Source organism: Setaria viridis, chromosome 3 (assembly GCF_005286985.2).
Source record: "Setaria viridis chromosome 3, Setaria_viridis_v4.0, whole genome shotgun sequence".
NCBI lineage: Eukaryota > Viridiplantae > Streptophyta > Magnoliopsida > Poales > Poaceae > Setaria > Setaria viridis.
In genome coordinates this window covers 17,667,893-17,679,904 of record NC_048265.2, presented here as the reverse complement: position 1 = coordinate 17,679,904, position 12,012 = coordinate 17,667,893, and the positions used below count along the sequence as shown (strand labels likewise).

At 46.8% G+C, this 12,012-nt stretch overlaps 1 protein-coding gene across 1 annotated transcript; it reads left to right on the top strand.

Moving 5' to 3' along the window:
• Nucleotides 1-9,572: 9,572 nt before the first annotated feature.
• LOC117847558 (protein GL2-INTERACTING REPRESSOR 1) lies at nucleotides 9,573-10,890 on the top strand. The gene has a single exon (XM_034728781.2). The coding sequence runs from the start codon at nucleotides 10,116-10,118 to the stop codon at nucleotides 10,509-10,511; it is 396 nt and encodes a 131-aa protein (XP_034584672.1). The 5' UTR covers nucleotides 9,573-10,115; the 3' UTR covers nucleotides 10,512-10,890.
• Nucleotides 10,891-12,012: the final 1,122 nt, after the last annotated feature.

The window sequence follows — 12,012 nt, the reverse complement described above, 5'->3', positions numbered from 1 at the left end:
CACGTTAGTAGACGCTATGGCGTCCACCGTCAAAAGAAACAGGTGTGCATAGACCGCCGGCCGGCGCACACATACAACGACCGGCCAGTGCGTACGGGCGGCGCATATCATGTCGTGTCCCGCGCACCGGAGGTCCCGTCCAGCGCTCGGCGGAGGCTGCTGATCGAGGGAGCCGGTGGTCAGGCTGCAAATAGCAATAATACTAACACTGTGCTCGGCACGTGTTCTCGTTTCGATTGTCCGGTGATGTTTGCTCCTCGGAGATGGGGTGAAGTCCGTCTCCTGCCCGTGCTCGCAAAGTCATGAAAGGCCTACTCGCACGATCCAAGATTATACATATAATTGACATCGGCTAAGCCGTGTAGCTTACATACGTCAACAAACGCATAAAGAGCCTGTTTGGTTTGGACCCTGGTAAAGCCGGGGCTACAGGCATCCAATTTTGATTTGAAGGCCGGCCAGGGTAGCAACCAAACAACTTGGAAGCTTCTTATTAGTTCATCAGGAATTTCAAGCTTCGTGTGTAAGCACACTTGATCGTAGTTCACATCTTAAAGACAAGGGTGCAATGGTAGCAAGGAGCGCGCTGTCATGAATAACTAAATCCAAAGGAGGAGGCTATGACATTGCCAAGTACGTGGAGCTTGACTGGGTGGCGAGAGAACAAAACCTCGGTGCTGCATCAAGCGGTAAAATTAGGAGACAAGTACACTAGTAGAGAATTGGACTTTAGTCCCGGTTGGTAGGGTGCAAATATCCCGAAAATCCATCCGGTTGGTATCACAAGTCACAGGTCACGCGATTTTTCACGCGAAATATGCGCGTGCGCGGTTCGTAGGATTCGAACCCACAACCTCCAGCCTCACGCATAGCTTCCTTGCCATCCCACCTACACACCACATCGACTATGTAGGGGATGCTATCCTTTTGTATTAACTCGTGGGGGACCCTTTTATCCCGGTTGGAAACACCAACCGGGATAAAAGACCCCCTTTTATCCCGGTTGGTATTACAATCGGGATAAAAGGGTTCGAGGATTTAATCCTCTTCCAGTCACCTTCCAGTCACCTCGTTGGGGACCCTTTTATCCCGGTTTGAAACACCAACCGGGATAAATGACCCCCTTTTATCCCGGTTGGTATTACAAACCGGGATAAAAGGGTGACCTTTTATCCCGGTTGGTGTTACCAACCGGGATAAAAGGGGGGGTCTTTTATCCCGGTTGGTGTTTCAAACCGGGATAAAAGGCCTCTCAGAGTCTTTTTTTCCCACTAGCCTTTGCAATCGGGATAAAAGGTCCCGGTTGGTGAGCCCCCCACCAGTGATCGAGTTTTAGTCCCGGTTGATGAACCTTTTGTCCCGGGCCAACTTTAAACCGGGACAAAAGGGGGCGCATGGAAAGCCAATTCTCTACTAGTGGTATTTCCACGTTAGTAAGGTATGTGAGAGGGTAGAACCTCGATTCGTGGTGGATCATCCAGCCCTCGAAGTGCCATGATGCAATGCTAGATAGTGAAGTGTTTACAATCTACCTAATGGGACCTTTTCCCAAAACGTTTCGGGAAAAAAAATTTGGAAGCTGTCTTACAAAAGAATTCTTTTGAAAATGTTTCTCAAAATATGTTTTGTTTTGATAAAGTAAAAACTTTCCCAAGAATTGTTTTTAATTTTTTTTTTGAAAAGTTTCCGTAAAGTATTTGATTTCTTTCCGAAAATATTTGGAAATGCTTTAAATATTTGGTACAAAGTTTTAGAAACTAAAAGATTGTGAAATGTTTTACAAAATAAGTTGATAAAAGGTAAACTTGGGAAAGTTAGACAGCTGGGGCTCTTGTATGGCTTATCATGTTGTTCAACAAGAGCACTATAAAGATTTTATAGCGCATCTAAATAACAATGTCCCACCTTGCCAATCCATGATGGATAAGGATAGAGACTCACTAATGCTGATTGTTTGATTGATGATGATTCGGTGCTTGAATTTAATCGCATATTTCTCTCCTAGCGGCTCAATGTTGTTTTTTGTGATGAATCCAAGGTAGTAGTACTCCCTCATCTTCTTTTTCAGGCACACTTGCATTTTAAGATTTAGACTTCTTAATCTTTGATCTTCTTAACCATGGCTACTTTGTCTTATTACCAATCACCGTTGATCATGCTGCCAGTGGAAGAGAGGACAATTAGAGAACGAAGCAAAATCTGAGCAAACCCAACTGCAAAAAAGCTTTTGAAGAAACAATTAGTCGTGTATCCCCAAGAACATATCTATAGAACTGCTTAAGAAATATCAACGAGGCTGCACCTTGAGCACTTTCCATATATGCTCCTCCACTGCAATGAAACCACAACCGTCACAAGCCCTTCGGCAGTAGCGGATTGAACACCGCGAAATGGAGAGAGAAACAAAGGACCACTATTCCAAACAACATTACAGTCACTTCCACCCACATGATGTCACATTACCTTTTTCCGTTAAATATTATTTTTCACCGAAACACATGTTAACATTCAAATTTGAGCATACCACATAACTGCGTGGTAAGCTAAAGGGAGAATTCCTAGAAAAATAGTAAAAAATCTCTGCTTTACATAAGTTTGGGTTTCCCATGTACTTTTTCATTCATTTTGAACACAGTACACACTTACACATAGACTTCCTCCATCCCAAATTATTATTTGTAGTCAAAATGAATAGTAATTTGGGATGGAGGGAATATATATGAATGCCTGTGAGAGACCGATTATACCAGCTAGGGTAGATTTGATTAGAACTCGAGTCTCCGGCTCTCTGCCCCTTAAGCTGCATTTAATGATCACTTGCACTTCAGAAGTCTATCTACTATCTTGAAGGAGAAGGATAGACAATTAATTTGTACTTCAACTAGAAGGAATAATGAGAGGAAGTGGCTGTGGGAGGAATAATAAAGAGGGAAAGAAACCATCCAAAATATTTGAAAAATTATTGATAGCGTGCTCCATGCCATAACTTTTGGTAGCTTATTTGGGCGGGAAATTATATGGCAAACATCGCGACGACATTGTGCGCTGTACGCACGTACGTATATTTTCCTGGGGAAGCGAGGACGGAACGCCTGCTGGACAGACTGCGTATGCTATTAAGCGTGTGGATTTTATTAGTGCAGAGGACAATGCGAAAGAATAGTAGGCGACTTGTTCTTTGCTACAACTAGGGCCAGCAGCACTGTACACACATGTGTGATTGCCTTCCTCCAATAATGCAGACCTAGGATATTGCAAGGCCCACCTATACACACAAAGTATTAACTGCAACGCCTCTGTACCTTTGAAACGCAACATCGTCGAAAATGCAATTTGCAAAACACCACATGATCCTGCACAAATTTATAATGTGCGAAAAGAATTATGACATCACTTTATACAATAAATAGAATATACTACTACTGCTAGCTCTGTAGCGACTGTGACCCTAGTTTGCGTATGGTGATTTATTTGGTGATGATTAACTGATAACATAGTGAATAGAATTAACATATTTGTTAAGAATATACTCCCTCCATCCCAAATTATAAGTTATTTTGGGTTTTCTAGGTTCATAGTTTTTACTATGTATCTAAATATATATCATGTCTAGATACATAGTAAAAGTTATGTACCTAGAAAGCTCAGACGACTTATAATTTGGGACGGATGAAGCATGTTAGTAGGTCTCATAGATGCAATACAGGAAGACCCACGATGCCGGGATTGATATTGGAAACATACATCCATTAATCGGTATTCATAGTCATTGGATCTATTATGTTTTTTCTAAAAAAATACCCAGCATACCTTATGAAAATAGTCTAAATTAACCTCCAAAATCTACATTTAAATTATCAACCTCTACCATTTAAAAAATAACATAGGGTATCCCTCTAATGTTCATCTAACTTATTTGTATGTGTCATTATATATGACTTCAAATAACCCACTAAATTTACATTTAAATTACCTGCACATGCTCTTATAAAAATGATTATCAAGAATAATATAAAGCAAGGGAATCTAAATTACCTACATATGTTATTATAACAAATATCCCAACATATGATATGTGATTGAAAAGTTTAGACTATTTTCTTCATTGTTAATATAGAAAAAATATTAAGTTATATGTGCATTAGACCTGAGCATTTTTGGTCTGCCCGATCCAGCTGGGTTTTGGCCCACCCACGCTAGCTGTAGGGTCAAGCTTAGATAATGAAAACTCCCACCCATACAATTAGTTTTATTTATTTTTCTACTAAAAAGGAGCAGGAAGCTCAAGCCAGGCCCGAGCACGGTCCAAAAACACCCTGGAACCGTCGGGAGCCCTTTGAACTCAGAGCTAGGGAGAAGGAGACCTCCGCTGTACCCAAAGCCCATAACGGAACATACCATCGTCGTATTAGTAGGACACACCTCTTAAGGGTTAGAGGGCCCTCCGAAGAGTTCGGAGCCCCTCCAGAAGTTTTCCTCCCCTTCCGAAAGCCCCGCGCTCCGAGGGGGAAAGTTAGGGATGAAGTGTCGGACTCCACTCCCACTGGGGCCCCGGGAGTAGGACCTCTAGCTTTACACGCTCCCTAGGCGAAAAGGGACGCGCCTGCGTCAGCCCTAGGTATGGAGGCTACCACGCCTGCCGTTCGTACGGAAAGGGCCCGTACGAAGCCGCCACGTTAGCCCTAGGTATGGTGTCCCGGAGGAAGATTCAACCTCGCTGCCCTTGAAGCTGTATCCTAGCAGGTCCGGCCTCGTGGGCACCATACCGGGGGTATAAGGGTCATTTGCCCAAAAAGGCCCTGCGCCCCTTTGGCTATAAATAGAGGAGTCATGGGCGGACTCAAACAAGACACAACATGCTAGCCACTCAGTCCCCTAGAAGCTCTTCTGAACAAGTGCCTTGTTCAAGAGCCATCCTTTACTGTTTGGGCTTTTCGTAACCACCAACACTAAGCCCGACAACACCCATGGGATAGTTGTGGTAAACAGTTTTAACCCAAAATGAAATGGCCTTTTTTTACAACCCTGTCCAACCCGCAAAATGCTCAGGTCTAATGTGCATGATGTGTCATCATATAGACCATGTATATTTGTATGGAGAAAGGATGAGAAATGCAAATTTTTACGTTAAACACATAGCTCAAAAAGGGTCAATTAAACACATACCAAATATATATGGAGCCGCAATGCAAAATGAAAAATATAAATATGCATGAAAAAATGTATTGAGTAATTATGGCTAAAGTATATTACAACTGGACAAAAATAAATATAATACATATCTATATTAGTACGTATTACCCCTCCTCCCAACAAACAAGTCATTCTGTGATTCAAAATTTATCCAAAAACAAGTCATAATACTCAATTTGACATTTACGTATGTGCATGACGGCGTGTAGCAATCAATTAGCATCAAATATAACTAATAAATGGGTCATTTTACCTCCGTATTAAACTGTCCTAAAATTCCTTGGGTGACTTGTATTTTGGTTGGAGGGAGTATGTTAGAATCTTTAATAAATGAAAGAGAAAATAAGGTAAATAATTTTGATTATTAGATATGGGCCTAATTTTTCCATTAATTTCTAATACATATGGATGACAAAACCTAATTTATTAATTACTGCACACATTTCTATAAGTGCACGCCAATATTTCAGACTTCTCATTCTTTGATCAACGTATATGGTGAGTACTGAGCTGCAACCTATATGCTGAAAAGAGACCGACGGCGATTAGATCATGTGAACTGTGTACTCTCAAATTTCAGAATCCAAAAGGAGCAGCCCAGGCCGAGATAGCTCCTCTTCACTGTGGGGCGTAAGCTGCCATCCTTTGGACGTTGCTCAATGCTTACTGCTCAGCCGCTCGGGGACTATTTACCATGATGACCAAAACAGTTGTACGTATGCGCCTGTGTTGCCTGTTGCATTGCATGCATCCCCACTGTGTGATCCGCGTCTGCATCTACATGCATGCCTCGGTTACTTGCGAGAAAGTAACTGCACGCACCTTTGATCGACGACCTGCAGGGATGAGTAACCTGGTGGTAGAGCAGCGAAAAAGCTCTGAAGCCTTTACCCTGTAGACGACGCATGCAGTTGAAAAGTTGCAGGTTGGCTTTCTGTTGCTTTCTGAATTCTGAGAATTTCAAGCCCTCAAATAATCATGTCTGACAGCTGCGAGAGAGGAGCACAGAACGATATAATCATGTCTGACAGCTGCGAAAACTTGGCGACTTGCAAGGGTAAAAAGTTCGCTGCTTTCTTCCACCTCCAGCCAGACAGCGGCAAGCGGATCCACCCAAAAGATCATCACAGTTCACGTGGCGTCCAGCCTTGTCTTGCGCTGCGCATCGTCTGCGAGGCCGCGAGGGAACAGCAACCGGCCAGGCTCTCTCATCAGTGCCATTGTGCTGTCTCCGTGCCATGCCATACAAGCTTGATACTATATATAATTTCTTTGCAACATCTTCTCCACGGCTCTTCAATGCACCTTGCCTCCTCATCATCACCACCTTACCCTACCAAATGCCAGGAGATCTCAGACAGAACAACAGAACAATGTTACAGTTGCACTCAAGTCAAGTTCAGCATTTTTTCTTGGAGTGCCTGTTCATGTTTCCTTTTCACCGTTGGTCCCGTTGCCCTTCGGCCCCTTCCGTTCGTAATGAAAACCTGCGCCCTTCAGTAGTTCAGTCCTAGGGTTCAGACAAAGCGCTACGTGCTGACCGTGCTACCCTCGCTGATGCAGATAAAGCGAGAAGAGAGAGCAGGCGGCTACTGTGGGCTGTGGGCTGTGGCCGTTGGCCTCGGCCTGAGAGGCTGAGATGCAATGCGATCCAAAAGATAAAGGTACAGGAGCACTGATGTTCTGCTGCGTACGTAGGCAGAGCCCTTTCTGCATCGGCGGAGTGTGAAAATGCAAGAAGAAATGCTTGTTGAGCCGGCCAGTTCTGTGAGCAATGATGTGTTCTTCCCCGTAGTGGCCAATTTCTTGAGCATGATGCAGTGTCCTTCAATCCTTCATGGTTTGCAGGTCGGGTCGCAATCTCGCAACATCTTCGCGCGAGACCTGGCCGTCGCCTTGTTGGCTCGGGGTTCAAAATTTCAAACTAGCAGCAGAAATGAATCGAGCGCACAGACAGAGGTCAGGTGTGACCGTGTGACGTGTGCGAGTGTCACCTCAGCAGCTTTGCTGCTTTATATAGGTCAGCTGAGCTTTTAGAGTGCTACTAGGAGTAGGTAGGTGCCAGGCTGCCAGCCTACAGCCCACAGCCCAGCACTGCAGTTCTTCCAGTGGGGAAAAAACGAATTCTAATTTTTTTCAAAAAATAATATTACGAATTCTAGCTGAAAGTGCGAAATGGGCTCGGTGGTGGTCCAGGTGCACTTACGGCCTAGTTCTTCTCTCAGCAGCGCGGCCGGTTAGGCCCATCCTTCACCCAGGCCTGCAGGACCATGTCAGCTCAGCTAGCCCTAGGCCCTCCTGAAAAAGACCAATGGTCCAAGTCCAATTGTCCAAACCTCTCCTCTCTCAAAAAGAAAGACACGCACCTTCAGGAAGAAGCCCACATGCATATGTGGGCTCATGCTCCGTACATTTGGCATTCAGTCGTGAAGCACTTGGACCACGTGTCACGACGAGTTGCTGACGAACGGAGATACATGGCCCAAGATCGCACGTCGCAGACCTGTGGGCTGTGAAAGTGAAACGCGGTTGCGGCGCTCCGACATAACTAGGCGACGGCGTCGTGGAGGACGACGACGGCACACGGCAGCATCCCATTCTCACGGTGAGAGAGATGAAACATCGGTGTGGAACTGGAGCAGTGGAGCTTCCTACCCTGCCGTAGAGATGGTCTGCAGTTTGGATTATTATTACGTAAAAGTACCGAAGCTGTAGCAAGGCAGATGGATCTTTTGAGTACCACGGTATAGCACAAAGTCGCGTGTAGTTAAACAAATCCTAAAGTCAATTCATCGTCCAATCCTCTGAACATTCACAAGTCAATGTGGTGTCTTTCCTATCTCAATCCAAGGGAGCAGAAAAGGAGAAAAATTGAGGCAAGCCCATCAGGTATATTCCCGTCTCAATGTACTGCATTCAATTTTTCATTCTTTTCTACTTTTGCCTTTACACTCTCGGGAGTTGACTTTTAACTGTTGATATTGTACGCCATGTCATTAACTCGATCGATCCATGCAGAAGCGTGGGAGCTGCATGCTAATCTTGTTTATGCGTACTCCGTAGTCCGTACGCATCTCGTTGGTAAAGTATAGTATATGGAGAGAGGTATTTATCTGCACCGGGAACTTGGAATCTGCTGCATTCTGCAGCAAGTCCGGCCGCATTACTGGGCAAGCCCATGTAGACAGACCTGAATGCGTAGGTCTGGGAAACAGCTTCCTTCCTCTCAGATAAAGTCTTTGATTAAACGTGGAGCAATCGTGCGTGCCGCACGATTGCAGCACCATTTCTCTACACTATAGGTAGTCAACTTTTAACTGGTACGCGGTTAGTCAACAGCCAAGAAGAGTACGTATCCGGGACGGGCTTGCAAGTGGCAGTGGACTTTCCGCTGGCACAGGACAAAAAAACCAACGGAGATTAACAAAACCTCACACAGCTTATACGATCGCGGAGACCAATTGTTTCATCCCCATGTGTACATTGCTAGCTTGTTTGGACGTGCATGTGAATTTTGAAATATAAGCGCATTAAAAAGTTGTGTTCTTTTGTGAGGAAAATCTTTGACAAAATAAAATAGGAAAACTTACAGGGAGAACAAACACCAAAGTAGGCCAATTAACTATGCTCAAGTCGATCAGGAAGTTAAATCATCCAATCAACTTTAATTGCAAGCAGCATGATTGAACAGTTTGAAAAAAAAACCCGCTGCAGTTGCTTACAGATACTCTCCCTTATTATTCCAAGTACAAGACCTTTTAGATTTTCTGAAGTAAACCCCTTTTACGTCAATTGCTAAAATTCATACACAAGATTGGGTTATATAGATTTGTTATAAAAAATAATTCCATAATTCCATTTAGAAGAACTTCCAGCATACCATTAAAAGATCTATCCGATTCATCACTTTTTTCAGCATAAAAAATAAGTTGGCATCCCCTCCTATTCCACCGAACAAAAGCTTCTAATCCTCCGTGTGCCATACACATGGGGCAAAAGAAGAAATTAATTTTATTCGCAGTATAGCAACATAAAGAACACAATAATTTCAGTTTTCAGTGGCAAACTGAGAATTTTGATAACTTTAGGCATGGCATAGCTAATATAGTGGTGAAAGATATGTGTTCTCCATTGTCCAAAATGACAATGCAAAAAGCAACCGAGATATTAAGATATGTGTTCTCCATTCTCCATTGTATTTAGTACCCATACCCGCAGACATGTATTGAGTACTATTGACTGCATACAGACACCAGTATTAAGATACGTACCCCCATCACATTAACGCACACTCCGTACCTGTGCCGGGCCTCGTCTCCCACTCCCACTCTATAATTCCTCCGATTCCACAAGAGAAACACTGGCACTAGCCCTCCACTCCCCCGTCACCCACAATGTTCATCTGGAAAACCCTTAACTCCCTCACCATCCGATTTCTCAATCCAATTAATACATTAAATCCCCAACCACAGGAAAGAGAATGAGAGAGAGAGGGAGGGGGAGAGCGCTTAGTTAGCCGGCATCAGAATTCAGGAGCGAGCTGGGTGCGGGCAGCTGCAGGGAGGGAAGCAACAGGGATTTAAATGCTGCTGTTCGTGGCAATAAAGAAAACCATCACCTCCTCCACCTCAAGCGCATCGCCGGCACACCCTCCCTCCTGGATCGAGTCCTCTCCTCATTATATAACGCAAACGGGAGTTGCACCACCGCACCACAAATACCCAGGCACGCCATCGAGCTGGCCTGGTTCCACTCCAGCACCACCAGCAACTGACCAGGAGCTAGCACATGCGCGCGAGAGTGCCCGCGGTCGCCTTCGCCTAGCTCCAGCAGCTCGATCCACAAGCACTCTCCACGCGAGCTGAGCGAGCGAGTTTCGTGTGCGGCCGGCGGTGATCAGGAGTTGGTGGTTTGGTTGGAAGATGAGCAGGAACAACGGCAAGGTCGGGTCGAAGCTGCAGGAGCTGCGGCTGAGCCTGTCGCGGTCGCGCGGGGGCGCGGGGGGGCCGTCGGGGGCGACCGGGCAGGGCGGCGTCGGCGGCGGCGGGGGCTCGCCGAGGCGGCTGTCGTCGTCGTCGTCCTCGACCGCGTCCCCGCCGAGCTCGTGCGTGTCGTCGGAGGGGAGCCCCGAGGCGGGGGGCGCCGGCGCGCCGATGATCCTGGCGGGGTGCCCCCGGTGCATGATGTACGTGATGCTGTCGCGGGAGGACCCCCGGTGCCCCAAGTGCCACAGCACCGTCCTCCTCGACTTCAACGGCGACGCCCCCGCCGCCGACCCGCGCAACGCCGGCGCCAAGAGCAAGGGCAGGCGCGGCTGACGGCTCCGGGCGTTGGAGCCATGCGCATGGTCGCCGTGGCTCGCTATCATCATCAGTCCTAAGTTACGTACGTGCGTGTTGGTTGTGTCCGTGTGTGTCCGAGTTGATCAGAAAGGAATTATTTCGTAGACCCGTTCTTCCATGGACCAGGTGGTAGGGGAAGTAAGCTCTGAGCTGTGCGTGTCGGGCATTGGGGTGCCAATGGAACGGGTCTAGGTAATAATTTCGGGTCCCTCTCTACCCTTGTGTGTTGGTGACTTGGTATGTGATGGTCTCTGCAGGTGCAGAAGAGACGTGCGTGTCATGTGTGTGTCGTGGTGAAAGTGATGTGGTGTTCTGTACGGGGCAGTACTGGTAAGGATTAAGATTTTGTCTCGGAGATTTTATGGGAGCGTAATGCTCTCGTCCAGCGTGTGTCCTCTCGCCTTGACGCCGCGTAAATAAGCAGCAGCAGCTATGGACGCGAAATGCGGTGGGTGCAGAGAACTGCAGACTCATTACTTCATCGCCATTCATACATCACAATTACACAAAAGAGACGGCTGTGCTATGCTACTGCTAGCTCATTGATCTATCGTCAACTAGCTCGCGCATATGAAAGTATGAAACTGGCCGCCGGCCGGTCGGAGCAGCTATAGCGTTGGTAGTATGAACACGTACGCGTACTATACGGGAGTACGTACGTTGTACGTGGAATCTTGTGATGAATTCATCGGCGCCTTCGCACGGCTCGTACATGCAAGACAATGCTAGCACAAGCACTTCTGCTTACTTACTTCATCTACGTCGTACGAGCAAGTAGTCCTGCATGTACAAAAGTTCAGACGACTTGCCGGCGCCACGCCGGCCGGCGAGAATCGTCCTTTTTCGTTCAGATGAAAACGCGCAGATATATTATTGGACCCACCATGGTAAACTTGCAAGATTATGCTTAGCTATACCGCTTGGCCGCAAGCTTCTTGGCCGGTCGGTGCAGCACTACAGGCACTACAGCGTGACCATGACATCTCCGGCCAATTACACGGAGAAAGAAGCGAAACGAGGCATGCGGATGCGGTGCAGGTGGCGTCCACTGATTAGGGTTGCTTGCAGGTCTCAGGGCCGCCGCCGCCGGGCGCGGTGAGATCGAGCAGTGTAGGTGATGCATTGCAATTTGCAAGCAATGCAGTGCGAGGGGCCGGAGGAGGACTGATGAAAGGAGGCAGCTGCTCGGATGCAGCAGATGCAGGGCTCGATCGGTGGCTAGCTCGGGCCATTGAAAGGGGGGAGACTATTGCGGATTAACTCGCTTTCAAACCGGGAATAAATGCCCGAGTAATTGGAGACAGCGGAGTGCAATAAGATCAACCGGGGGGGGGGGGGGGGGGGGGGGGGGTTGCGGGGGGATTCCTCCTTTCATCTTCCATCTGCGTGTCAGGGCGGGCGAGCGATCGAGGGAGGCATGAAACCACGCACAGTTCATGCCAACCCTGTCGCTTCAATGCCTTGTTGCGAGGGGATC

Coding starts and splice junctions, on each gene's coding strand:
- LOC117847558 (XM_034728781.2), top strand. CDS start 10,116: ATGAGCAGGAACAACGGCAAGGTCGGGTCGAAGCTGCAGGAGCTGCGG.